General features: G+C 51.7%; 1 protein-coding gene across 5 annotated transcripts; it reads right to left on the reverse strand.

Moving 5' to 3' along the window:
• Positions 1-754: 754 nt before the first annotated feature.
• NAA40 (N-alpha-acetyltransferase 40, NatD catalytic subunit) lies at positions 755-22,789 on the reverse strand. 5 transcript variants are annotated; one of them, XM_025446057.3, is made up of 10 exons: positions 22,006-22,164; positions 15,057-15,152; positions 13,695-13,747; positions 10,196-10,291; positions 9,957-10,115; positions 9,701-9,784; positions 9,166-9,243; positions 8,770-8,882; positions 3,933-4,026; positions 755-776 (listed from the first exon to the last, which is right to left on the reverse strand). In XM_025446057.3, the coding sequence occupies exons 1-10, from the start codon at positions 22,009-22,011 to the stop codon at positions 770-772; spliced, it is 786 nt and encodes a 261-aa protein (XP_025301842.1). In that variant the 5' UTR covers positions 22,012-22,164; the 3' UTR covers positions 755-769. The 5 variants fall into 5 exon arrangements, with proteins under 5 accessions (XP_025301842.1, XP_048952377.1, XP_048952376.1 ...); XM_049096419.1 differs by lacking the exons at positions 755-776; positions 22,006-22,164 and adding exons at positions 2,094-2,311; positions 22,650-22,789; XM_025446056.3 differs by lacking the exon at positions 755-776 and adding an exon at positions 2,096-2,311.
• Between the last annotated feature and the right edge of the window lie 2,165 nt (positions 22,790-24,954).

Genomic DNA, 24,954 nt, shown 5'->3' on the forward strand with positions numbered 1-24,954 from the left:
GGGGCATTAGACACTAGTAGTGGCCTGCCACTGAAAGAAGGGGCAGGGACCTTCCTGCTGCCCTACTGGCTTTGTCTTATGAACAAAGTGATAATGCCCAGGTTAGAGCACAGCCAGGCAGGAGGTCCAGAGATACTTTAGAATGGGCCTTTCTGTGGTTCTCTGGGTTACTCCCTGGGGAAGCACACATTCATCTTCTTCACCATCGGCCAGAGGGAAAGGAGCGGAGGTTTGTGGAGCAGGTCCATCTGTGCTCTGTTCCACGGTGGGGCTTAAATACTGCAACTGAGTCTACAAATCCCTGGGCAGCGTTTGCACCCAGGGCTGCCTTTGGGATTAATACCAGCAGCTCTGCTTCTGCCCCCACCCTCCAGGCGCCCCTCCCTCAAGCCAGGGACAGTCCTTCACCAAGAGAGCAGCAAACCCGAGTGGTGCATCTTTACACCAAAACACTTAACAAACGACTGCCATAGCATGGATGGCTCCCGCAAACGTAATGTGGAGTAGAAGAGACCAGACCTAGAGGCACAGAGGCTGTGTGGTCTTGTTAAAACAAAGGGCAACAGCAGGCAGGACAAAAGCCACCAATGAGAGGAGTAGGTGTCAGGTAGTGGGAATCATGGAGGGGAAGTGGGAGGGCACGGGATCCAGAGAGGCTGGGGCTTCTGGGTGTTGGTGACAAACATGTGTTGACTCCCAGATGATGCCATCACGGGTGACTGTTCATTCACGACTTATGCACATTTCTGTATGTCTCCTACACTTCAGTTTAAAAACTTCAAAACAGCATGAAAAAAGCAAGAAAAACAAATGTGTGATATGATCTTGTTTTTAGAAAACAAAGAAGAGGGCAGCCGGTTTAGCACCTCCTTCAGCCCAGGACATGATCCTAGAGACCCAGGATCGAGTCCCACGTCAGGCTCCCTACTTGGAGCCTGCTTCTCCCTCTGCCTGTGTCTCTGCCTGTGTGTGTGTGTGTGTCTCATGAATAAATGAATAAAATCTTAAAAAAGAAGAAGAAGAAATATCTAGAGAAGTAGATAGGGGGCAGCCTGGGTGGCTCAGCGGTTTAGCGTCGCCTTCAGCCCAGTGCATAATCCTGGAGTCCTGGGATCGAGTTCCGCATCGGGCTCCCTGCACATGTCTCTGCCTTTCTCTCTCTGTGTCTCTCATGAATAAATAAAATCTTAAAAAAAAAAAAAAAAAAGAGAGAGAGAGAGAGAAGTAGACAGACATAGATAAAAGCCTGGAAGGACACACACACACATTCACACACACACACACACACACACACACACACACACACACACACTCAAGTTGTTGGAAGTCTCTCTATGGGGGTGAGGCCTAGAGGTCCCAGCCTGGGTCCTGATCCCAGGGCCTCAGACTGTTCCCCCCACCCCTCTCTTCCCTGAATGGGGCTGCAGGAATAGATCCCAAGCCTTGGGGATGGTAGGGGAACTGGTCCCTACTCCTGAGACCAGCTTCACAATCCAGGCCCCCAAGGCCTGATGGTCATATATGGGCTGCAAAGATACCAGCTGCCCCAACTCAAAGGTGCCCCCTGACCATACATGGGTTAGAGAAACACTAGGTATCCCCCACCCTAGGTCCCTGAGGAAAAGTGCAGGCCCAATAGCTGTTCTGCCCAAATACGGAGCTTGTGAAGCCTGGGGAGGGGGCTGCATGTCAGCGGTTTGATGCCATAAGGTATAAATCCCCCAGATACCCAACATACACACCTTCTGGAGTTCACCACCTCCCAGAGCACCTAACCTGGAGTTGGTAAGAACCTAAGCGAGGGGTTGCCAGTTCTCCCACCTGGCCTAGACTCTCCTCCTGGCATGTGGAGTGGGTGCTGGGCACTGAAACCAGGGGCTGGTAGAGGGAGGGCTACAGGGTGAAGGAGCCCACTCCAGGGTTCTCACTGTGGGCAGCTGCAGTCTCTCCATAGACCTGGAGGTACTGTCTCCCTGGAGTGGGGGGAGCAGCAGAGGCCCTAGTGGAGGCTTAGGAAGGGTCCAGTATCCAAAGGAGTAGGGTTCGAGATGGGGGTGTAGATCCTAAACTAATTTGCTGGGTTACCTAGAGAACTACCCTTTTCCTACCTGGGTCTTTGCTTCCCCATCTGCAAAATGGTGGCTTTCATGCAAAATCCAGCAGGAGAAAGAGGCAGGAGGGGCTGGTCTCACCAGAAGGAAAAGGCTGACTGGGGAAACCTAAGCTGGTGCTGGTCCAGGCAGAGCAAGGAGTCACCAGAGCGGGTTGTGGGCAGGGTCCCAGAGGGGCATCTGCTCTTCCTGGGGCACAGCTGTCAGCAGGCACCAGATGTTTAGAGGGGGGAGACACGGCTTGATGAGGGAGGCAGGGAGTTATAGAGTGACAAGGGGGTGCAGAGGCAGGGGTGCTCTCCCCCCAGTGGAATGTAGCTGTCCTACCCAGCACCCCCAGGGGTGTGGCACCTGGTTGGAAAATTCCAGCCACTCCCCCTCAACCATCCTCCTGGAGCCAGGTGGCAGTTAACCCCTTCTGGCCCACAGCCAGCAACCATGTGTGATGAGGGTAAGATCACCCGGCTCATGTGCTTTGTGCTACACATGCTGAGGTTTAGGGATGTCCAGCGACACTGGTGTGACAAGGTCTGCCCAACCCCACAGCTAACAGACCACCAAGACTCTCAGCAGAACTCCTAGCTGTTAGATCAGCAAGCCTGGGTGCTGCTCCCAACTCCATGGTGTAGATGGGTACACTGAGACCAGAAGAGGGGGTGGAGCTGCCGGGCTGGACCACTCCCCAAGCATGCCCAAGGCCTCCCTGCCCCATCTCCCTAAGGTCAAGAGGGAAAAGATGCCCGAGGTCGTGGTAGAGACTAACATTCCTGCCAGGTATGTGACCATTCAAGCCTAAGCTGTGGCCATATGCCTCTGGCTGTACCAGGGAGGACCAGCCTCACCCCTATCCTGCTGTGACCCTGCATCCAGACCTCTCTGCCTTCCAGACCCCTGGCTGGACCCACAACTCCTAACCTTGAGCTTCTCTCAGTCACAGAACCCCTGACCTCTTCTCCATCTGTAGCCCAAGGAGAGTTCCCCATTCTTTCTCATTGTTCTCAATACCCCCATCTCTTAGGCCCCCGGAAGGCCCTAAGTCCCTGCCCCTGACAGTTCCATCCCTAGCCCCCCACACCCCTCCAGTCAATGTCCCTGTCCCTTCTCGCTCCCTGTAACCAACATTTGGACAGGGCTGCCCCAGGAGTGCAGGCCACCGCTTTGCTCCCCCTCAATCTACTCCCCAGACATCATACTGGATTCCAGGGATGACAGCACGCACAATGTGCCTCTACGAGGGCTGTACTCTGCCCCTCACCATCCAGCACCTGGACCTGGCTGGCTGGGGCCTTGCTAGCTCATAAAGATCCTTGCTCATGAAGAAGTAACACGGCTACTTCCTTGTCACAACTGGTACAAGGGGAGGAGTGGCTGAGGCTACCTCCTAGGCCTACTCCCTGCAACTCTCTGCTGCTGTACCAGGGCAAGACCACACAGTGATGTAGGACCTGGTGCACCAAGCCTTCTTCCACGCCAGGGCCCTGGAGTGAACAGTCCATGGAGGACAGCTGGACCCCATCCCCCAGGGCAGCAGCTGGCTCCAGTTTTGCTTGCTCACCTTGGCTCACGCGGTGATCCCCAAAACCATTCTCCAAGGTAAACAGCCCCACTCTGTTGGAGGCTCCAGGTCCTGACCAGCCTGGTTGCCTTCCTTGAGGGCCTTATCCCTCTAACCTTGGGTTGGTTTACACTAAGCATGGGGCAGTGTGGTCTGACTTCAGCCCCAGCATGGGCAGTCTTTCCCTGCCAGCCCATAGCAAGCACTCATCTTCAAGATCTCACCGCAGGGACTCCTAAAGCAACAATATAGGTTCACAGGTTCACCTTGTCCACTTCTGCACAGCCAACCTCCAGGGAACATGAGACCATGTGTGCACGCAGGTGCAGTAGGAGGGTTCGCACAGGTGCTTCTCCAACCCTGGGTAAGCAATGGGACACAGAGGGCCCAAGTCAGAGGGGATCAAGTGGGCTGCAGCTTTGGAAGCCAGGGCATCTGGCAGAGCTCTGGCACAATTCCTTCTTCCCCACCCGGTTGACGGGGAGATCACACAGGATGTGAAGGAAAAGCTCAGGTCGGGAGCCATACTCGGAGCACCAGATGGCTGTGGCTGCCTCTTCCTCTGGAGAAGAGCCACAAGCCACCTGATAGACAAGTCATCACTACGCAACAGACACTGCTGCTGTCTCAACACGCTCCTTCAGGCCATCCTGGTGGGCAAGCCAGGCCTTCAACCTTGGCCTTCTCAACTCCAGTCCCCATTTTTCTCAACAGTCCCCATCCCCCGCATGGGACAGAAGGAACCCCTCAGGAGACACTGCCCCTTCAACAAACAGGTTGGCCACAGGAAAAGTCTACTTTGTTTCTCTAGGCCAAGCCCTGGGAGGGAAGACAGGGTCTTGAGACCGACAGGTGTCTGCCTTACCAGGCACGGAATCTGCCAGGATCACCAGGGCGACCTAGAACTCCCTCATCAAGTGTGACGCTGACATCCAGAGACCTGTGTGCCAACAACAGCCTGCCTGGGCACCACTATGTACCTGGGCATTGCAGATCAGATGCGGAACATCACTGCCCCAGTACCCCGCACCGTGAAGATCAAGGCTGTTGAACTGACCACCTATTTTTTTTTTTTTTTTTTTTTTTGAGAGGCAGAGACATAGGCAGAGGGAGAAGTAGGCTCCACACAGGGAGCCTGATGTAGGACTCAACCCCTGGACTCTGGGATCACGCCCTGGGCCAAAGGCAGGTGCTCAACCGCTGAGCCACCCAGGTACCCCAAAATGACCATCTTCAAAACCTGGCAGCAGAAACCACCTGGTGACCAAGTTGTCTCCACTGGCAAAGCATAGTCCTTTTCAAACCAGCTCATGTTCTGAATGAAATGGATATTTCTCATGCAGAAATGGTGCCTCTTGCTCCATCTGCTCACTGAAGGCACTTCAACAAGTACCACTTGAGTGAAAAAGGTTCAGTGGCAGCTGCAGGGAGGGGTAGAGGCAGCTACTGGAGGACCCAAGAGGCATCCAAGTCCTTTGGGGAGGTGGAAGAGGAGGCGAGCACACGGCCCCCTCATAGCAGGGACCAAGGAAGGGCCCCACAGCCTTCCAACTCTCCCCATTTCCCCTGTGACAAGGGGATGGTCATTCCAAGAAGTTCCTACCTGGGATTAAAACAACCTGCAAGGAACAAAGAACTTGAGAGGGGGGGCAGAATTTTGTCGCATGGGAAATGACTGTATGATCAGCTCTCTCTCTTCCCAAGGATCATGATGCCTTTCTTCGTGCCTCCAAGATAAGGCAATGGCACAAACCATCTCCAGGTGGGATGACACCCACTGAACAGCTATGAACCCTGCCTCTCCTTCCCCAGCTTGCTGCCCTACCAGAACACAAATGTTCCCTGTGACTTGGGGCTCCTCCTAGCCTCCTCCCTTTCCACCTTTCAGGAAAAGGTGATTCCCAGGCAGGAGCACAGCGAGGCTAGCCCCTCCAGCACCCACAGGAAGTGCTTTTGAACCCCAGCTCCTAGCCCACTTCCTGCCTCTCCTCCTAGCTTACCCTGGGCCAGAGACTGGCAGGAGTCCCCGCCTGGAAGAGAAACTGCATAGCTCCATCTGTCACAAACCAGGGGCTGAGTCTCTCCCAGCTTGTAACTTTCCTGTCCTGTCAGGCTTGACATGAGTTACATTCCTTTGAGCCTTTGTCTTTTGTGTGGAGAAAAGAGGGCTTTGGACTCTTTTTAAGAGACAAAGAATATTCTGACTAACCCAATAAAGTAAAAGGGAAGAAAGAAGTATCAACACTCTCAATCCACTCCTCGCACACAAGTACATTGGAGTTTACGTTTAGCCAAAGATGTCAAACATCATGCTGCCTGGCTTAGGAGTCTGTCCAAGATGCAAAGCAGGCATCCCTTGAAAGACCTTTTACCTCTCCCCAGGGGACACAAACACACATACTCTGTCTCAGTTCCCACCGCTGGCTGCTTGTCCCAGACACCCTAAAGTTTTCTCAAGCCAAGGCTTCTTTCACAGCAAGGTGTGTGGAGCCTCACAGCTTCGTGCCTCCCAGGGCTCAGGGCAAACACTGAAGACAGTGTGAAGGTCAGAGGTATCTGTGAGACCACACTGCCCATGGTACCCCAGCATTAGGACACAATCCCAGCAGCTGAACAAAGTGTCTTTTATTTGTGACATACAAATACAACCAATGCAAAAAGAGATCACTTTTCCCTTTGATTCCAGTGATAACAAGTTGCTAAAGAAAAAAAAAAAAGTATCAAGGAGTTTATCTTGTTTCCTCTAAAAAAAACCCAGAAAGGGTTAAAAACAACCATATACATGTCATATACACATCTGACATCAACAAAACTAACCTGAAATAGGGTGGATACAATTAAAAAAAATCTTAAAATATTTTAACATGCCCCAAACAAACACAAAAAAGCTGGGAACAAAAGACCTGCTGTTTCTCAAAACCAAGACCTGGGGAAGGAGAGACTCATGTTTGAGAAGTGAATGGGCTCAACACCGAAAGAGAGGAACCTGCTAGTCCTAGGTGGCGCCTCTCTTACCCCAGCCCTGGCCCCGAGCAGCCCTCCAGGAGACGGCGGCGGCAGGGGCCACAAGAGCAGGGTGCAGCACCGAGCACCTCATCTACCAGTGGGCTTCAGTGGCAGGTGTTCAATGAGTGGAAAGAGACAACATACACCAAACTCACCTTATGAGGAATTTACAGTGGGGTTCCTTTTGATCCCCTTGAGTGGGAGGTATCAGAAATCCACGATGAGACAATAAATATCTGTTCTGTGTCGACAGACAGGGATCAGAGGAAAAAATTCCTAAGCATGCTTCTGTCATTCCATGATTCTTAGAAGGAGCCCACCAATGTTCCCTCCCACTCCCCCAGAGAATCCCCTGGGAGCCAGGAGGTAGAGGCAGAGATGGGCTTACTCCAGTGTAAAGCTGCAAGGCCCTCTCCAAGGGAGTGCCACATCCACTGCTGGCGGGGTCAGGAGCCACAAAGCACTCCGAGGAGGGCCAGGCTAGCTGAAGGAGGCCATGTGCACAGGCCCCTGCACCAGCAGGAAAGGAGAGAAGAGACCCGCCAGCAGAGACCACCTGAGTCAGGGTAGAGGGTGGGGGTGAGCAGCCTCTGAGGTCAGGACAGACAGACCTCCAAGAGAGCAACTTCACAAAGGCTAGAACCTTGAAGACACTTCCTGAAGCAGAGTTCAAGGATGCCCAAGGGAGGCGGCAGGTGCTTTTTCCTGGATGAGGATTTGGTCATATTCGTCCCTGGAAGGGGCCCAAAGCCCAGAGATCAGAGCAAATATAAGCTCTGACCACAGCCTCTCTATCTTGTGAGAGAAGAGGAAGGCCTTCTCCCCCAGCTCCAGTCCACTGCCACAGGGTGACAGTGGAGAGAGAGAAAAGCAGCGGTTTGGGCCACTGAGAGGCATTCCTGCCGCAGCCAGAGCTGTCAGCCAGGGCAGTGGCACCAAGGCCTCACTGAGGCAGCAAGGGTCAAGGCTGGGGAGTGCAGGCAGTAGGGCCTGCTGCTGGCTGGGGGCTCTCTGAAAAGGGAGGGAGGCTCTACCTGCAGAGAGCGATCAGCACCAAGATATGAGAGGCAACAGCACTGAAGATGCCAGGAACAAGGGGTCCTTCTGGGGGAAGATCAGGGGCTCCCTAATGTAATTCTTCCCCTTGAGAGTGAGAACAGAGGTATCAGGTGAGGGTGAGTTAGGGGAGAAGTGGTGAGGGGCGGTGGAGAACAACTGGCAGGACCTCTGGCTCGTTTCCGTGAATGGAAAGCTCGAGGTGAGTTGCTGCCAGGAGATCAAGAGGTTATGCTAGAATGCAGCAAAGTACAAAAGCCCAGAGAAGCAACTCTCTTCCCAGGGGGCCCCTGTCCACACCTTGTTCCTGGTCCTCTCATCCTCTCAACAACAATGCAGAGAGGTACGGAGCCTTCCTCCCAACGGGCTGGTCCCCTGGGATGCCTCCACACTACCCGTGGGCCCATCAAAGCACAGCTAGAAAGAGCTCTCTTGCTTCCCAGTGTAGTGGCACGAAAGACCTTCCCGCAGTCTCCATCAGAGCATTTGTCTATGAAACAGGATTCTCTCTGAAGCCTATCTCTATGTCCAGATCTTGCACTCAGTCCATTCCTCATTGGGGACCAGCCAGACCCTGACCCATGGTTCCAGGATTTTATAAAGGTAGCTATAAACACTCCATTTGTCCAAGTGTGTGTGTGGCGGGGGGGAGGGGGAAGGCTTGTCAGGAATCCATCTGCAGAGAAGTCAGGGAACCTCATGCTCAAGGGCACAAGGGCACAAGGGCACAAGGGCCAAGCGAGAAGGCAGTTGCTGTGAGAGGGTCCATGTCATGCCCGGGCTCCGCCAGCTCTTCCCTTAGCACCCTCTCCTCTCTGCTCCTTCAGAGCACTCTGTTCTTCTAGGAGAGAGGACAGGCAGCTCGGACTGCTCTACCCCAGGGGTTCTGTGCTCTCAGGCTGTAGCCTGGCACACGCAGGGCTGAGGAGGCCACAGCTCTGAGGGCACTTGGCCAGCGGTGTGAGCTCAGGGAGAGGACAGACCTTGGAAGAGAGCATTCTAGCTTGGGAGCTCAGTGGCAGCAGCCACCACAGTGCCCACCCGCATGGGAGTGCTGGCTGTCCCCAAACTTGGTCCTCCGGCTCAGGATCTCGTAGGAGCAATCCTCTCCACAGCAACCAGACATGCTGGGGGAAGAGTCATCGATTTCAAATCTGCAAGGCAGGCAAGAGGAAAGGCTTGACTACAGGTAGCTGACTGCCTTCCTCCCCCTAGCCTGGGAACTTTTCCACCAGCCACACTTATGAAACCCCTAGGAGTGAGGGCACAGCCTGAGGGCATGCCCACACCATCTCATCAGTGCCCAGGTTATTCCCATGGATCACTAGACCGGGAGTTCAGCCTTCAGGATGAATGAGGGCCAGGACCAGGGTAAAGGCCCTGGGGCAGGCACCTCCTACCACCCAGAGCGTCCCACACCAGGGCCCAGCTCCTTACTGCAGTGCTTCTCTGAAGAACTGGTAGGCGCCATGATTGTGCTTAAATACAGTTAACATAACCTTCTTCATCTGTGTGCTGAAAAGAAAGCAGAGCAAACACCTTCCAGAAAGAGAAACAATGCTAACTCACGCCTCTTTTGTGTCTCTTCCTATTGTCGCCCATTTGCTCCCAAGAAGCACTCCCCTGAGCCCCAACTCTAGCCTCCCTGCTGGGCACCCGTAGCACTCAGTGCTGTCCTCTGTTCCAGGGCTGACCAGACTACACGGGTATCAGGCCTCCACCTGACTGGCTTCTTCTCCACTTCCTCTCTGCACCCTACTATTCAGGCACAGCAGGCACTCAGCAGCACTTGTTGCATAGAGCTGCGTGTACAAAATCTGGGGTCACAGTAAGGCAGGGAGTCTTTTACTGAGAGGGTTCTAGATGCCTTTCTTCCAAGACATTCCTAGGAGTCTTGTCCTCCACAAGGCTCAAAGAAGAGTGGATGGCCCAAAGGGGTGACACATGGGGTTTGGGGGACAGGGGCCCTTACCTATTGGCCATGAGCTGCAGAATCTGTATGAGGAACTTCCCCAGACCTTTCCGCCGCACCTTGCTTTCCAACTGCACCTCATAGCTGGGTGAAGAAAGCAGCCAAGTGAGCATGGAGAGGCAGGGACCATCAGAGGAGCCTGGGGCCCTGGCAGCCCTTGGTCCCAGACCGGCACAGTGGACTCTGCCACCCAGCTGAGTGCCCAGAGCAGCACCAGTGTGTCCTCCCCACGCCCTACCCCAAGCTGGGCTCCTACCAGTATAGGACTTCATCCCCGCACTCCACGTCAAACCGGAAGTGAGAAAAGGCAACAGGGACCGAACTGCTTTCCCAAGCAATGAGGTACCAGGCTCGGTCATCCGTCATTTCCTCTCGTTTCTCTCGGTCCTTCCAGCCCCACTCACTTTGCTCGTACCTGGGAAATGTGGGGGCAGTCAGGGTGGGGAACCCCACAAAGGGAGGAGCAAGGCTCCCCTCCTGTCAGGGCTTGCTTACATGGTCTGCATGTTGGTTTTGGTCAAGTCGAAGGCCCAGGCCACGGTGGCTGGCTCCAGTCCAGACACTCGCTTACACTCGATGGAGACGTTTAACCTGAAGCAGAGGGAAAGGCAGCGTGTGGGGCCTGAGGTAGGCCCAAGCACTGCCTGCTGCCCTGATGGCCTCACAGTGCAGCATGCTTGGTCTGGGCTCACCTGCCTTCCAAGACGTGACCATGGAAGGTGCCACTGAAGGAACAAAGCCGTTCTGGCCAAGAAGAACAACTGTTATCACAAGCCCACCTCCCCGACCACAGTCCCATTTCCTGACTGCCCTGAGAGGCCCTTATCGGCCTGGGCACTCTGTGAACTCCTGTCGCTCTCGGGACCTCTTTGCTTTCTCCAGCCTCTCTTCTATACTTTGCTATAAGCCCCAGTCTTCTTGGTCCCTTTAGTTCCTGCCCTTAGATATTCAGTCTCTAAACGGACTCTTCATTGGGCCGCTATGGCACCTTAGGGCCTTTAAGACCACGGTCCATCACCCTCCTGATGGGTCCTGCCTGCCATTTCCTTTGAGGACACAGTGGGTGTTCTTGGCTGAGCAAACAGGGTGGAGCAATGTCCAACCCCATGCTATTTTCCTAAATTAACAAATGCTGTAGATGTTAAGGTCTTGGACTATATTTACTTCTATGTGGAATGTTAGTAAATCACAGTTCAGTTCCTTGACCAAACTGTGGAACCTCAATCTCAGGCAGTACTGCATTCTGACAGGACTGAAGTCAGCAACACTAAGGTCCTTATTAGAGAGGCCCCGGGTCAGGACCTTCCAGTGTTCTGTGACACGACCCCACAGAGGATGTGCCCACTGGAGGCCACTACCACCTCTGCTATCTGGTCTGCCATATGAGCTACACGTGCACTCAGCCTTATAAATTCGGAACTTCTTGGTTCTGAAGAGCCTTTCTTTGTAAGTACTGACTGACCATGTCGTAGTCAGAAATGCCCAAACACGGCCTTACATCTGGCTCAGCCATATACTTTCTGAAGGGCAGTCTGCAGGTATGAATTCTCCACTAATCTGAGTTTTCTTCTTTTGAGTTAAGTATGTTAAAGCAGGATCACAGCCACACAAATCACACAAAATTCAGGCACCAAAGGAGCCCAGAGTCAGCTGGCAATGCCTGATTCAGGACTGTTCTGGTCTTTCTCAAACTCAGGGGAAGGGGGAATAAGGACCATGAGAAGACATCACAGTAAGGGATCTCTAAACTGTATCAGAGGGCTTCCCAGACATTGAATGGCAAGGCTATGGGAAGAACTGTATTATGTCTGGTCACAGACAGGAAGAACAAGTTAATGTGATACTATGAAATTCAGACATACCTAGAAAAAGCAGATATAGTGTTACCTGCTAAAGTGTTTGCTTCATAATTCACATATTTACATCTGTCTATCTTGTTCACTAAAATAGTCATACCAAAAAAAATAAAATAAAATAAAATACTCATACCAGCTGCTACTTACAGGACTGGATATAATTCTCTTTCCTCCTTAAAACAACCTTGCAAGTTTGGCATCATCACTCAGTTTAACAGACAAAAAAATGAAGCTTAAGGAGTGTGGCTTCTCCGAATACAGTTAATCAGAGGTGTAGTTTTGATTCAAACCCACAGTTGTGATTCTCTAAAGCCATAATCCCTGTTTTTCCTTAAGCTAACAACAGCTCTTATAGGACAGATTATACTTCCTGTTTTATAAACTAAAAAGACAGAAAGGGGAAGGGGGCTTTAACCCAGATTCCACAGCAGTAAACTCGATTAGTAACAATAACAGCTAACACTGATCTAGGTTTTGGTACGCTCCAGGCACTAGCACTTTATACCTAATCTTTCTGACAAAACCATTTTATTTATATATTAAAGATTTTATGTATTTATTTATTCATGAGAGACACACAGAGAGAGAGGCAGAGGCATAGGCAGAGGGAGAAGCAGGTTCCATGCAGGGAGCCCGACGTGGGACTCGATCCCTGGACTCCGGGATCATGCCCTGAGCCAAAGGCAGAGGCTCAACCGCTGAGTCACCCAGGTATCCTGAAATCATTTTATTATTAGGCCCATTGCTGATTAGAAAATAGAAGCACAGGGATCCCTGGGTGGCGCAGCGGTTTGATGCCTGCCTTTGGCCCAGGGCACGATCCTGGAGACCCGGGATCGAATCCCACATCGGGCTCCCGGTGCATGGACCCTGCTTCTCCCTCTGCCTATGTCTCTGCCTCTCTCTCTCTGTGTGACTATCATAAATAAATAAAAATTAAAGAAAAAAAAAAGAAAATAGCACAGAGAGGTTAAGCCCAGGGTCCAAGGTCACACAGCTAATAAGTGGCTTTTAACAATTAATTACATCATACACTCAAGGAAAGAGCCCTAGATTGGGAATGTTTTTTTTTAAGATTTTTAAATTTCTTTATCTATTCATGAGACACACAAAAAGGTAGAGACACAGACAAAGAGAGAAGCAGGCTTCCTGTGGGGAGCCTGATGCAAGACTAGATCCCAGGACCCCAGGATCATGACCTGAGCCAAAGGCAGACGCTCAACCACTGAGCCACCCAGGCACCCCTACATTGGGAATTAAAGCCCCCTCAGCAACCAGGGAGAAACCCTGTGGCTCAGAAATCTTATTCAGGGACAGCCCTGGTGGCGCAGCGGTTTAGTGCCACCTGCAGCCCAGGGCATGATCCTAGAGATCTGGGATCGAGTTCCACGTCAGGCTCCTGCATGGAGCTTGCTTCTCCCTCCTCCTGTGTCTCTGCGTCTCTCTCTCTCTCTCTATGTCTATCATAAATAAATAAATAAATCTAAAAAAAAAAAAAAAAAAGAAAGAAATCTTATTTAGCTTTTCTTAGCCTTGATTCGCCCGTGCATAAAAGGAAGAAGTCAGCCTAGGTAATGTTTCAAGTTTGTTTCAGTTCTATGATTCTTCACCCAGAGAGAATATCAAATCCTAAAGAAATGTCAGTCTAAGATTATGCAATCTTGGGATGCCTAGGTGGCTCAGCGGTCTCTCTCTCATTAATAAATAAATACATCTTAAATAAAAATTAGATTATACAATCTTTGTCCATTTATGGATTCCTCTGTTGCTCTAACCAGGGGCTTTTATATCAATAAGACACTCTCCATAGCTTCTCCTTTTTCATAACAGAGAATGAGAGAATTTGGGTGGGAGGAAGCATACTGTGGGAAGGTGAATTCCTTCAGACACTCAAGGTGATAACAGTCAGGAGTGCTAAACACTTACCCATTTCAGGCAGCCCGGGTGGCTCAGTGGTTTAGCGCCACCTTCAGCCAAGGGTGTGATCTTGGAGACCCAGGATTGAGTCCAACATCAGGCTCCCTGCATGGAGCCTGCTTCTCCCTCTGCCTGTGTCTCTGCCTCTCTCTCTCTCTCTCTCTCATGAATAAATAAATAAATAAAATATAACAAACAAACAAACAAAAAAACCCACTTACCCATTTCGATCATATTTCTTGAACACAGGGAAAGCCTCTAGAGGGTCTCCAAGCTGTGGAGGGAAAAAAATGAGAAGTAGCACACATACATGGCACAGCTGCAGGCTCTGCCCTCAAATATGACAGTGTACAGACCCACATGAGGAGACTGTTCCTGGCCCAGGAGCAGCCCTTCTAGTAAGGAGGCCCAACAGAGTTAAGTCAGCTTCACTTCACAAAGAAGAGACGCTACTAGACTAATACTAATTAATACTGGCCTATAGGTCACCTGACCCAAAAGAGAGGCCACTTGATCCACCTGCATACTTCTTTATTTTTCTTTTTATTTTAAGTAGGCTCCATACCCAGTGTGGGGCTTGAACTCACGGCCTTGAGATCAAGAGTTGCCTGCTCTACCAATTGGACCAGCCAGGTGCTCCACTTAACTGCATCTTTCTTTTTTTTAATATTTTATTTATTTGAGATAGAAAAGTGCACATATGCACAGGAGGTGGGGTGGAGGAAGAACCTCAAGCAGACTCCTTGCTAGATCACAGGACCCTGAAATCATGACCTGAGCCCAAACCAAGAGTCAGATGCTTAATGGACTGAGCCATCCAGGTGCTCCTCACCTGCATACTTCTAAGAGGCCCCCAACTAACCCCAAGTCAAAACCCAAAACGGAGCAATCATGTCCCTAAACCACCTCCTTATAAATGTGGACTGTTTATTGGGTGGGCTAAAAGAATAACAAAAAATGGGATATGAAATGGTTGCAAGACAGATGACCAGAATCTCTCCAGTTCCATTTGTAAGCCAAGATGGCTTCTAGTGGGGCTACCTGAGTGTTCAGCGTCACAGCTACTCCTTCCTTGCCTGTGCCCCCTGAACCAGACTGCTGCCTCCTGCTCCTGGTGTCAGCACAACCTTTGGTACTTCATGGTCAGTCAATAAACTTTGAAGGAATGAGTGAGGAAACTATAACACATTTTACCAGGGAGGTTTCCTCTCCAAAATGCAAGATCCTAAATTTCTCCAGACCCTCTTCTATTGGTACGGAAGAAGACCCACAGAGAGAAGTAGCCACTTCCATTTGTTTTCTTAAGTAGGCTGCATGCCCAGTGTGGGGCTGGAACTCACAACCCTGAGACTGAGTCGATGCATGCTTCACTAAGTCAGCCAGGCACCCGCAGCCATTTCCATTTGAGTCCACATGTCCCTACACACCTGGGCCAACCTCTGGCCCTCCTGGCAACTCCCCTGCTGGGCTCATTTTCCTCAGCTAGCAAATAACAAAATTCTGCCACAGGGTGGCGCCAAAAGAAGTCAAATGAAAACCCAGCTGAAGTTCTAGGAGGAAGGGACTTAGGAAAGAGGAGTCACCCTGTTGGCAGCGTCCACTTTGGCACAGACAGCATCCATGGCAGCTCGCTCCTCCAACCGCTTCTGCTTCTTCTCCTTTGCTTTGCTTGACTTCCTCTGCAACACAGAAAAGCAAAGTTGGCTGGAAGGGCTGTGGCCGACCAGAGACTTTCCGTTTCAGGAACCGTTTCAGTCAATCCCTGGGCCCACAGGCCTGGCCTCAGCAGCGGGAACTTCCAATCCTGGCTGCTGCACACTCAGTGGGATGGGAAAGATGCAAGCGTTTTCTAGTCATGAGAGCTCGGGAGCATCACTAGACTTCTCAGCTTCCTTGTCAGAAAAAGTACTGACCATCAGGACTGCTGGATCACTGTGAGAACCCAGTGAGAGCACATGACCATGCCTGCAGTAGAGCCTGGCCCCCAGCAGGTGCCTAATAAATATGTACTCATCCATTCCCTCCTAAGGAGGGAACAACTAATTTTAGACATATTCAGGGCAGGTTTCAGGGAGGAGATGGTATCTGAGGTAGCCAATGACACCTATTCCTAAACATGAGTTTAGTCAAAGCCTTCTCAGCTTCAGAAGACAAAGATCTGGTCTGGGGGAGCCCTTCTGAGCGCTGGATCCCCTTTCCTTTTTGGGGGGTCCCCTTTTAAGCAAGATCAGGGCACTCTGGCTTAATAAGACCGAACTGTTCCACAGAAACACTGCTCAGCTAAGGCCAATGAGCAGCAGGCACCCACTGCACACCTAGTATGAATAAGGGCAGAGTGAAGGGCCTCAAGGTGTTCACCTGGGGACAGAGGCCATGCTGATACATGGTCAGCAAGGCCATGTTGCAGGACACACAGGCAGCAGGGGGGTGGGGGGAGCAAAGGGAGAGTGGCCTTGCACAGAGTCACCAATGCGCAAATCACCCATAACTGCATACAGAGCAAATCCTATTGTATGGCTCACATGGGGTTCTCTCAGGCCTACATAGATCCTCTTATTTACCATCCTGTAAAAAGCTAGTAACACAGGAAAAAGAGCTCACACCTGGAGTCTGACAGACCTTACCCAAAGCCTCTTCCTGCTCTTCAGAGTAGTGTTTGGGCAACATCCAGTCCTTCTCTGCACCTCCTCCCCTCATTTGATGAATGGGGTGAGTGAGGCTCATGAGACCTCCTCTGCGGTAGAAGGCCAGTGAGACTTAATATGGCACGTGCTCAACAAACGAGGGCTCTCATTCTCATTCCCAAGGAAGACCAGAGCAGCACCTGCATCCAAAGTTGCTCACTCACCCAGCCCAAATGCCAAAGGCACCCAAAGACACTGGTGGGATGGCTCTGCTTTTCTACCAACCTCACTACCTCTTCTGACTCCAACCTCTTGGTTTCCCGGGCTCACCACCACAGAGACGCTTTACTACCTCCAATGGCACCTTAGCCTTGACACTGGCACCAGCAAAGGGGAAGTTGAAAAAGCAGATACTAGGAAAGTTTCTCAGGATAAATTCTACCCTCAGCTCTCCAAGGAATGACACTGCCTAACTCTTATGTCAAGGGTCCAGCAGGCAAGAGTTCTGATACAAAGAAATCACAGGGATTGCTCTTCTGGGTGTAAACTCACCCAACAGCTATTTTATGCTGGAAGCTCGGCTAGATCCCATTTCCTACTTCCCTAAAGGAAGGAACAGAAGAGAACAGACTGTCTTCATAATGCTAGGACTGGAGGGGCAAACCAGCTCCTTTCTACTGCACACGGGTTTCAGGGCATCCATCTTTTTCCCTGGGAATTTGAATTTCAAAACAACATTGAGAGACACTCGGCTCACAAAGTACTTTCACAAACACCTGCTTCGATTCTTAGGGAAAACCCAGCATCTCCATTCACACGTGAGGAAACTGAGTGAGGCTCAGAGGGATGGTGTGATTATGTTACCCCAAGAGTAAGTGGCAGAGGGGGACTTAATCCCAGGGGTTGGGCCCTAGATCCAGTGTTTATTCCACCAGCCACGCTGTCTCGCAATGGGAAGGCCTATTCCAATGTCAAAAGACCTTCCTTCTCAGTCCTGCCAAAAGAAAGCCCAGACTTTAGGAACTGTTAAGGTAGCTACTCAGCAATTCATTTCTCATCACCTTTCTGGCTTGGTGATGGCTGACACACCATACCAGCACAAGTGCTGCCTTAGGCCCTACCTCTACACCGAGGGAGGGGTAAGGAACAGGGAAAACTGAGACAGTCGGCCTCCAGGAAAGAACATGAGCTCTGGCATCACTCAGGCCACGCTGGTTCTCCTTCTGCCACCCCCGCATGACCCGTAAAAACAAGTCCATCTCCAGAAAAATGGGGACACGAATGCTGGCCTCACCAAAAAGCTGAAAGGACAGGTCAGAAGTCCCCTTTACAGTAGAAGCAAGTGAAGTTCCCCTCCTCCACCCTGCACACTAGTTCTCTCTTCGCACGACACAGAGCTGAAAGATCAAAGGTGCTGGAAGGAAAGTGTGACTCTCAGGACCCAGAAAGCACTGAAACGTGGGTTCCCTCCACAGCATCTAATTTCTAAGCACGCTAAGTAATTCCTAAGCACAAGCAGCAGGGGGCCAACCCCAAGCCTCCAGGAGATTTATGGGCTCATTCATGCAAGGGAACAGGCCAGCCAGACAATCCTGAGTGCAGCTCAGGGCTGCCATGGCCCAAGACCCCTAAGTGCTTCACTGCCTGCACACAGGGTATGGCAGGCTGCAGCAGGCCAGGACAGGCAGGGTCTCTCCCTCAAACCTAACACACACTAGGAAAAATGGTCCCCTACTGTTCCAATTAGCTTTGCCCTGCCTCTTGGAGGTAAGGCTATCCTGCAGGGACACAGGAAAATTCTCCTAATTAAAATGGGAAATAAGCACAGTGAACAGTAAAGCTCATTGCGGTTAAGTGTCTTTCCCAAGGGAGCTTTATATAAAAAGAGTGTGGGATTTTGAGTCAAGAGACTTGGATTTGATCCTCAGCTCTTCCAAATAATAGCTGTGTAACTTTGGGCAAGTTATTTAATCTCTTTTCAGCAAGTTACTTAGTTTCTCTGGATCTCAATTTCCTCATCAGTGAAAAAGGGGCTAACAATGCCTACACCTCACAGGACTATTGTGAGGACAAAATGATACAATGTATTAAATTTTTAAAAATAAGGAATTCTGTTTACAGGGATCCACTTGTGTCACACACTACTCTCCTAATGCTTTAATAAAGAGGACTTAGGGGCAGCCCTGGTGGCTCAGCGGTTTAGCGCCACCTTCAGCCCAGGGCGTGATCCTGGAGACCTGGGATCGAGTCCCACATCGGGCTCCCAGTGCATGGAGCCTGCTTCTCCCTCTGCCTGTGTCTCTGCCTCTCTCTCTCTCTCTCTCTCTCTCTCCCTCTCTCTGTGACTATCATAAATAAATTAATTAAAAAAAAAAAAGAGTCCCATGTTGGGCTCCCTGCATGGAGCCTGCTTCTCCCCCAGCCTCTCTCTCCTCTCTGTGTATTCTCATGAATAAATAATAAATCTTAAAAAAATAAAGAGGACTTAGTTTAGTCTTTATGATAACAAGTTATGTGTGCCAACTTCTTTGATGAGAAAATTGAGGCACAGAGAGGTTTGTGAGCTTTCAGGGTGAACAGAATTTTCAGAGCTCTCTCTATCACCCTCTCCCTCCATTCACACCAGACTGTACACTCCATTAGGTAGAGGTCACACTGGCTTTTATTAGTCAGTGTATACCCAGTGCTCAGCAGACAGCAAGTACTAGTGAATCATCCGAGATTCAAATCCAAGTCTGAACCCTAAAATCCATGCTTCTTTCACAACATCAACTACATTTATACAGGACTTGTTATAAAGCGTGATGTAAGTGTTTTCACATGCAGCCGTGAAACTCCTCCCCTTGCTATTTTTATTTTTTAAAGATTTTATTTATTTATTCATGAGAGACACACAGAGAGAGGCACATAGGCAGAGGGAGAAGCAGACTCCCTGCGGGGAACCCGATTTGGGACTCGATCCCAGGACCCTGGGATCACGCCCTGAGCCAAAGGCAGAGGCTCAACCACTGAGCCACCCAGGCATCCCTCACTGTTCCTATTGAAGTAGTATCTCCACATGCAGTTCTAAGACTGCCAGGAGTCACAGGGAGAAATTAAAAAACAAAAAGCACACAGATGGGGGCAGGAGGCACCTTTCAGAAAAGAGATTTGGCATCTCATAGATTTTTAGTGTCAATACCTTTACCCCACCCCATCCAGAAAAAAACCTCCGTTTTTGGTGAAGGGAGCTAGAGATTGAATTCTAATGTCTAAAAGACAACACATTTGGGCAGCAAGGGTGAAAGAACTTTGAAGAGAAGGGTGTTCCATCTGATACTATTCTCTCTCAGCCTAAGGTCAGGCTGTCAAATGGAGCAAGGCTCCCTAAGAGGCAGTGCTCGCCACAAACACCGACCTTCCTGACACTGAGGTGGGGAGTCCACAGCCCCTATCAGGGAAGAATTGAGGATAATAAGAGGGTTCCAGTTCTGTTTCAAGAAGGAAGATTCAAGTCTCTCTTTTTGCAGTGACTTTTAGGCCAGAAGAGACTAGGCAGGGGACATTCTGAGAAACACATCTGTAAAGTATGAGTAATAATGTAGTGGCCCTAAAGGAAGCAAGGGTCACAGTATCTCTGACTCTTGCTCTTTCAACTCAACCAGTGAGGAAGTGTTGAACCCAAAGGGCATGTTATGTTCCTTGTTTGCTACTCAGTCCGTAGTGGCTGATGCCGAGTAGACACTGAGAGATACCAACGGCACAGATTTTACTTCATTCCAACAAAAGCTGGGGTCTGGGACCTTTCACCAAAATCTGGGTTAACTCTGCCTAAGGACTCCAGACTTGATTTCCTATATACAAAGTACAGGGGGATCCCTGGGTGGCTCAGCCGTTTAGCGCCTGCCTTCGGCCCAGGGCGTGATCCTGTAGTTCCCAGGATCGAGTCCCACGTCGGGCTCCCTGCGTGGAGCCTGCTTCTGCCTCTGTCTCTGCCTCTCTCTCTGTTCTCATGAATGAATAAATAAAATCTTAAAAAAAAAAAAAAAAGTACATAGTACCCCAAATTCCTTGCTGAAACAAGATGAATGTGTTCTGACGTGGATTACATAAAATGCTTGACATGGGTGAGATGACTATTTTTGTCCAACAAGTTGATTTGTTCAGTCAATAATAACTTGAGAGAAAAATCTAGGTTAACAACAGGAGGGACAAGCCCAATGAGTTAAAAGTAGCACAAATCTATTTTGGATAACTAAAGTAAAAGGTGAATACAAACAAAAACAACAGCCAGGATTTCATGTGGCTATTTGCATCTACTATCTCGTTTAATCCTCCAATCTACTGGGTGGGGTGGGGGGACCATCATCCACATTACACAGAGGAGGAAATTCAAATTCAGAAAGGCCACCTCACTGGTACAGTATCATGCTGCGAGCCAGTGGAGATAGAACTGGAACTGAGATATCCCAGGCTCCAAAGTCAGGGCTCCCTAAAGGCAGTGAAAACTCCACGTAGAAACTAATCTACAGGGCAGCCCCGGTGGCGCAGCGGTTTAGCGCCGCCTGCAGCCCGGGGTGTGATCCTGCAGACCCAGGATCGAGTCCCACATCGGGCTCCCTGCATGAAGCCCGCTTCTCCCTCTATGTCTGTGCCTCTCTCTCTCTGTGTCTCTCATGAATAAGTAAATAAAACCTTTAAAAAAAAAAAAAAAAAGTACAGGGATCCCTGGGTGGCGCAGCGGTTTAGCGCCTGCCTTTGGCCCAGGGCGCGATCCTGGAGACCCGGGATCGAATCCCACGTCGGGCTCCCGGTGCATGGAGCCTGCTTCTCCCTCTGCCTATGTCTCTGCCTCTCTCTCTCTCTCTCTGTGTGACTATCATAAATAAATAAAAATTTTTTTAAAAGTACAGATTTTGAAAAAAAGAAAAAAAAGAAAACGGAAAAAAGAAAAACTAATCTACACCGTACCAGGGAGGACCAGTTCCATTTTTTTTTTTTTTTTTCAGGAGAGTGACTGATACTATTCTAACTGGAACTTAGGGAGGTGAACTCACAGAAATAGTTTAATAACTTCTGCCCAGCTCTCTGTGGGCACATGCCAGGGAAGGGCGCACCTCCAGGCTGCCTCACACAGAACAGGTGGTCACTAAGCTTGCGCGGCTGGAGCCATCCATCAGTGGCGCCCCCATCAGTCCCCTCCCTGCTCATCTCCGGACCGCTTCCCCAGGCAAAGCCACCTGCAGCACTCAACCACCCAAGTAATGATTAAAAACCACCCTGTGTCTGGGAGGCCTCGCGAGCAGGCCCTCCCCTCCGCTGGAAGGGGAGAGAACGTTTCAGGAGCAGGAGGAACCTGGAGGACAGGTCTGCAAAGAGTGCAGGGAAACCGACTTCACCGGGAATCTCGCCAGCGGGAAGTGCAGCCGGCGGTCGAGGGGGTCCGAGTTAGGGTCTGGCCCCGCTCCCTGCCTGTGACCTTGGCTGCGTGCCTCCTCTCTGGGCCTCGGTTCCCTGCAAGCCAGAGGCCGCCTAGGACGTGGGAAGCCGCAGAGCCGGTGACAGCCAGGTGATGGGTGACCCCTGGGGGCGCGGGGTACCCCAGGGCCCGCGCAGGGGTTAGAGGGAGGCCAAGAAGATAAGAAGTCGTCAGCCGGGAAGACAGCACGGGCGCGACGCGAGGGGCGGGGGACACCCAAGGGGGTGAGGGCCGGAGAAGAGGGCTCCCCGGGATCCCCGAGCTGCGCCCAGGGTGGGAACGCTCGGAGTGGGGGCGGGGGAGTCGGGTCATGTGGGGGGTGGAGGTCACGTGAGGCCGGAGGGGGTCAGGGTCACGTGAGAGGGGGTTCAAGGAACAATGGGGGCGCGGGGGGCGCGGGGACCAGGGAGCGCCCCCGACCCTCGCGTCTCCTCCTTCTGCCTCACTCACCCCCATGGCGGCAACGGCGGCGGCGGCCCTCAGCTCCTCCTTCCCACACTCGCCGGCAGGGAGGCGGCAACGGCAGGGACGGCGGCGGCGGCAACCCCAGAGCGGCGGCGGCGGGTCCCGCACCGCGCATGCGCCTCGCGGGCTCCCCTGCGCGCCCTGGCGGGCACCGCGCCGGCGCAGAGCGGGGGAGGGCGCGACGGGGGAAGCGCGCAGGTGGAGAGCGGGGGGGGGGCGGGGGCGGGCCGAGGGTCCCGCACCCGGCAGAGGCGGGAGGCGCGGGGCAGCGTCGCGCCGGGAATGACGTCACGCCCGGCCCGCCTCCTCCTCGCCCCGCGGTGTCTGTAGCTATGGCAACGGCCGCGCCTGGCCGGGAGGAGCGCGCTGCCTGGCGGCCGGGTGGGTGGCGGCGCCGCTCGCGCGCTCGGCCTCCGAGGCCACTTTCGCGGAGAACAAAACGCGTCGTGACCTCAGAAGCCCCAGCCCTTCCGGCAACCCCCGGGGACGGGGGCACTTCTTGGAAACGTTCCCACCTTCTCGGCCTCGAACCCTTGAAATTCCTTTTCTAATAAGAGCCCGTTATTCATTCATCGTCTCGCAACTATTCACTCACCGTCCATTCACTCGCTCTCCAAGTAAACACTCACCAGCGTCTACGCCGCGCTGAGCCCGGGGGCCGCAGACGGGAGCGGCCAAAACTTCACCGTTTAGAGATCGGCGTGCAAAAAAAAAAATTAAAAAAAAAAAAAAAAAAGAGATCGGCGTGCAACCTCTGTTTACCGGAGGGTGGGCAGCGCTGCGGACCTGAGCCCTCTGGTGGCCTGCACGGTCCTCACTGCAGTCGGCCCCGGCAGACCAGTGTGACCCCGTGCACCCATCCCCGCGGGAGCTGTGTGCGCTGGACGCCCCTGCGCCCTACCCCGGATCCCCAGAGGTGGGGCCGGTCTCCTGAGGGCCTCCCACGTAGGGTCAGGCTTGTAAAAATGAGGCAACCGCTGCCCAAGCCTTAAGCTTCATAGACCTCGTCAGGTTTTGCTCATTATCCCATCTTCAGTGCTCAGTGCACGTGCGCTCAAGCAACAGCGAGTGCCCACCATAGGCTAGGCACTGCCTCCCCACAGCGAACAGCCGCAAGGAACAGAAAAGGTCCTGCCCACACAGACCCGGTATGCTAAAAGGAGGCAAATAAGAAGCTAAATAACTGGGCAGCCCCGGTGGCTCAGTGGTTTGGCGCCGCCTTCAGCCCAGGGCATGACTCTGGAGACCCGGGATCAAGTCCTGCATCAGGCTCCTGGCATGGAGCCTGCTTCTCCCTCTCCCTCTGCCTGTGCCTCTCTCTCTCTCTCTCTCTCTCTCTCTCTCTCTGTGTCTCATGAATAAACAAAATCTTAAAAAAAAAAGAAACTAAATAACTAGGTAAAATGTATACTAAGGTAGATGATATCCATTCTGTGGAGGAAAATAAAGCAGGGAAAGGGGATAGGAAAGGTCAGGATTTAGTATTTTCACTAGGATACTCAAGGAAGGCAACATGAGGTAACCCTCGTGTCAAGATCTGAAGGAGCTACAGGAACAAGTCATGGATCCCTGAGGGCATTCTAGGCTGGGGGATGGGGTACAGCTAGTGACAAAGCACCAAGCAGGAACAAGACTGGAATGTTTGAGGAGCTGCAAGAAGTGCAGTGTGCCTGAAACAGAGTGGGCCAGTGGGTAAAATCAGACAGACAGGCAGAGGATCATTCATAGGGCTTGTACATTTTGTTTGTTTTTTATTTATTCATGATAGAGAGAGAGAGGCAGAGAGAGAAGCAGGCTCCATGCCAGGAGCCCGACGCGGGACTTGATCCCGGGACTCCAGGATTGCGCCCTGGGCCAAAGGGGCACCAGGGATCCCCTTGTTTTGTTTTTTTAAGTAAGCTCTGCCCCCAGCTTGGAGCTTGAACTCAGGACCCTGAGATCAAGAGTCACATGCTCTGCTGACTCTGCCAGCCAGGCGCCCTAGGGCTTGTAGGTTTTGAAATACTTGGGGACTAGAGGGGGCTGGGACACCACTGGAGAGTCTGAGTGGAGGAGCCATGCAGTGACTTTTGTTCTCATAGGACCACCTGGCTGCTGGGGTTGGGAAGAGAGTGTAGGGACAAGGTCACAGGAGGGCCTATGCACAGGCCACTGCTCCAATAAAGGCAAGAGCAATGCTTGTACCAGCTGGACAGCAGTGGAGGTAGGGCAAGAAGTCAGGGTCTGGTGTGTATGAAGGTAGAACCAACAGGCCTTGCCGGTAGAACCAACAGTCCTTGCCAGTAGACCAAATGTGGTGGGGTGTGAGAGAAAGAGAAGAGTAAGATACCTTTCAAGGTTTTTAGCTTGTGCTACTGGAAAAGTGGAGCGGCTTCAATGGAGATGCCGGCAGCTCTGGAGGAAGCAAGATGAGGGCGGGCCTGGGGAAGATCAGGAATTCAGTTTTGACCATGTCGGGTTGGAGATGTCTTTTATATACGTTCACATGAAGATGTGGAGTGATCAGAGTCTGGAACCTAGGGGGAGAGGTCCAGGCAGAAGACACAAACTTCAGCACAGCCAGCGTGTGATGGTATTTCAAGCTGGACGGACTGCAGAGGAATGTAGGTAGACTGGAATGAATGAATCTTTCAGCCTGCACCCTATTCTGCCGTCAAAAAATTGGCTTGCTAGGGGCACCTCGCTGGCTCTCGGAAAAGCATGTGACTCTTGATCTCAGGGTCATGAGTTCCAGCCCCACATCGGGTGTGAGATTACTAAAAATAAAACAAGAAAGAAAAGAAAGGAAAGAAGGAAGAAAGAAGGAAAGGACAGAGAGGGTGGGAGGGAGGGAAGAAAAGCTTGCTAGCACTCTGGGGACCAGAAGAGGGAGCTAAGGGTGGTAGGAGGGTGGCCGAGGTGGGAAGAGGGGACGTGTGAACTTGCCCTTGAAGG

The sequence above is a fragment of the Canis lupus genome, chromosome 18 (assembly GCF_003254725.2).
Source record: "Canis lupus dingo isolate Sandy chromosome 18, ASM325472v2, whole genome shotgun sequence".
NCBI lineage: Eukaryota > Metazoa > Chordata > Mammalia > Carnivora > Canidae > Canis > Canis lupus.

Excerpts from the sequence above, each read along its gene's own strand:
- NAA40 (XM_025446056.3), bottom strand. Across the intron at positions 8,883-9,165 it reads TTCTTCAGAGAAGCACTGCA|ATTTGAAATCGATGACTCTT; the intron begins GTAAGGAGCTGG and ends CCTGCCTTGCAG. Across the intron at positions 4,027-8,769 it reads CAGCCAGCACTCCCATGCGG|GGTTGGAGAAGCACCTGTGC; the intron begins GTGGGCACTGTG and ends TTGCTTACCCAG.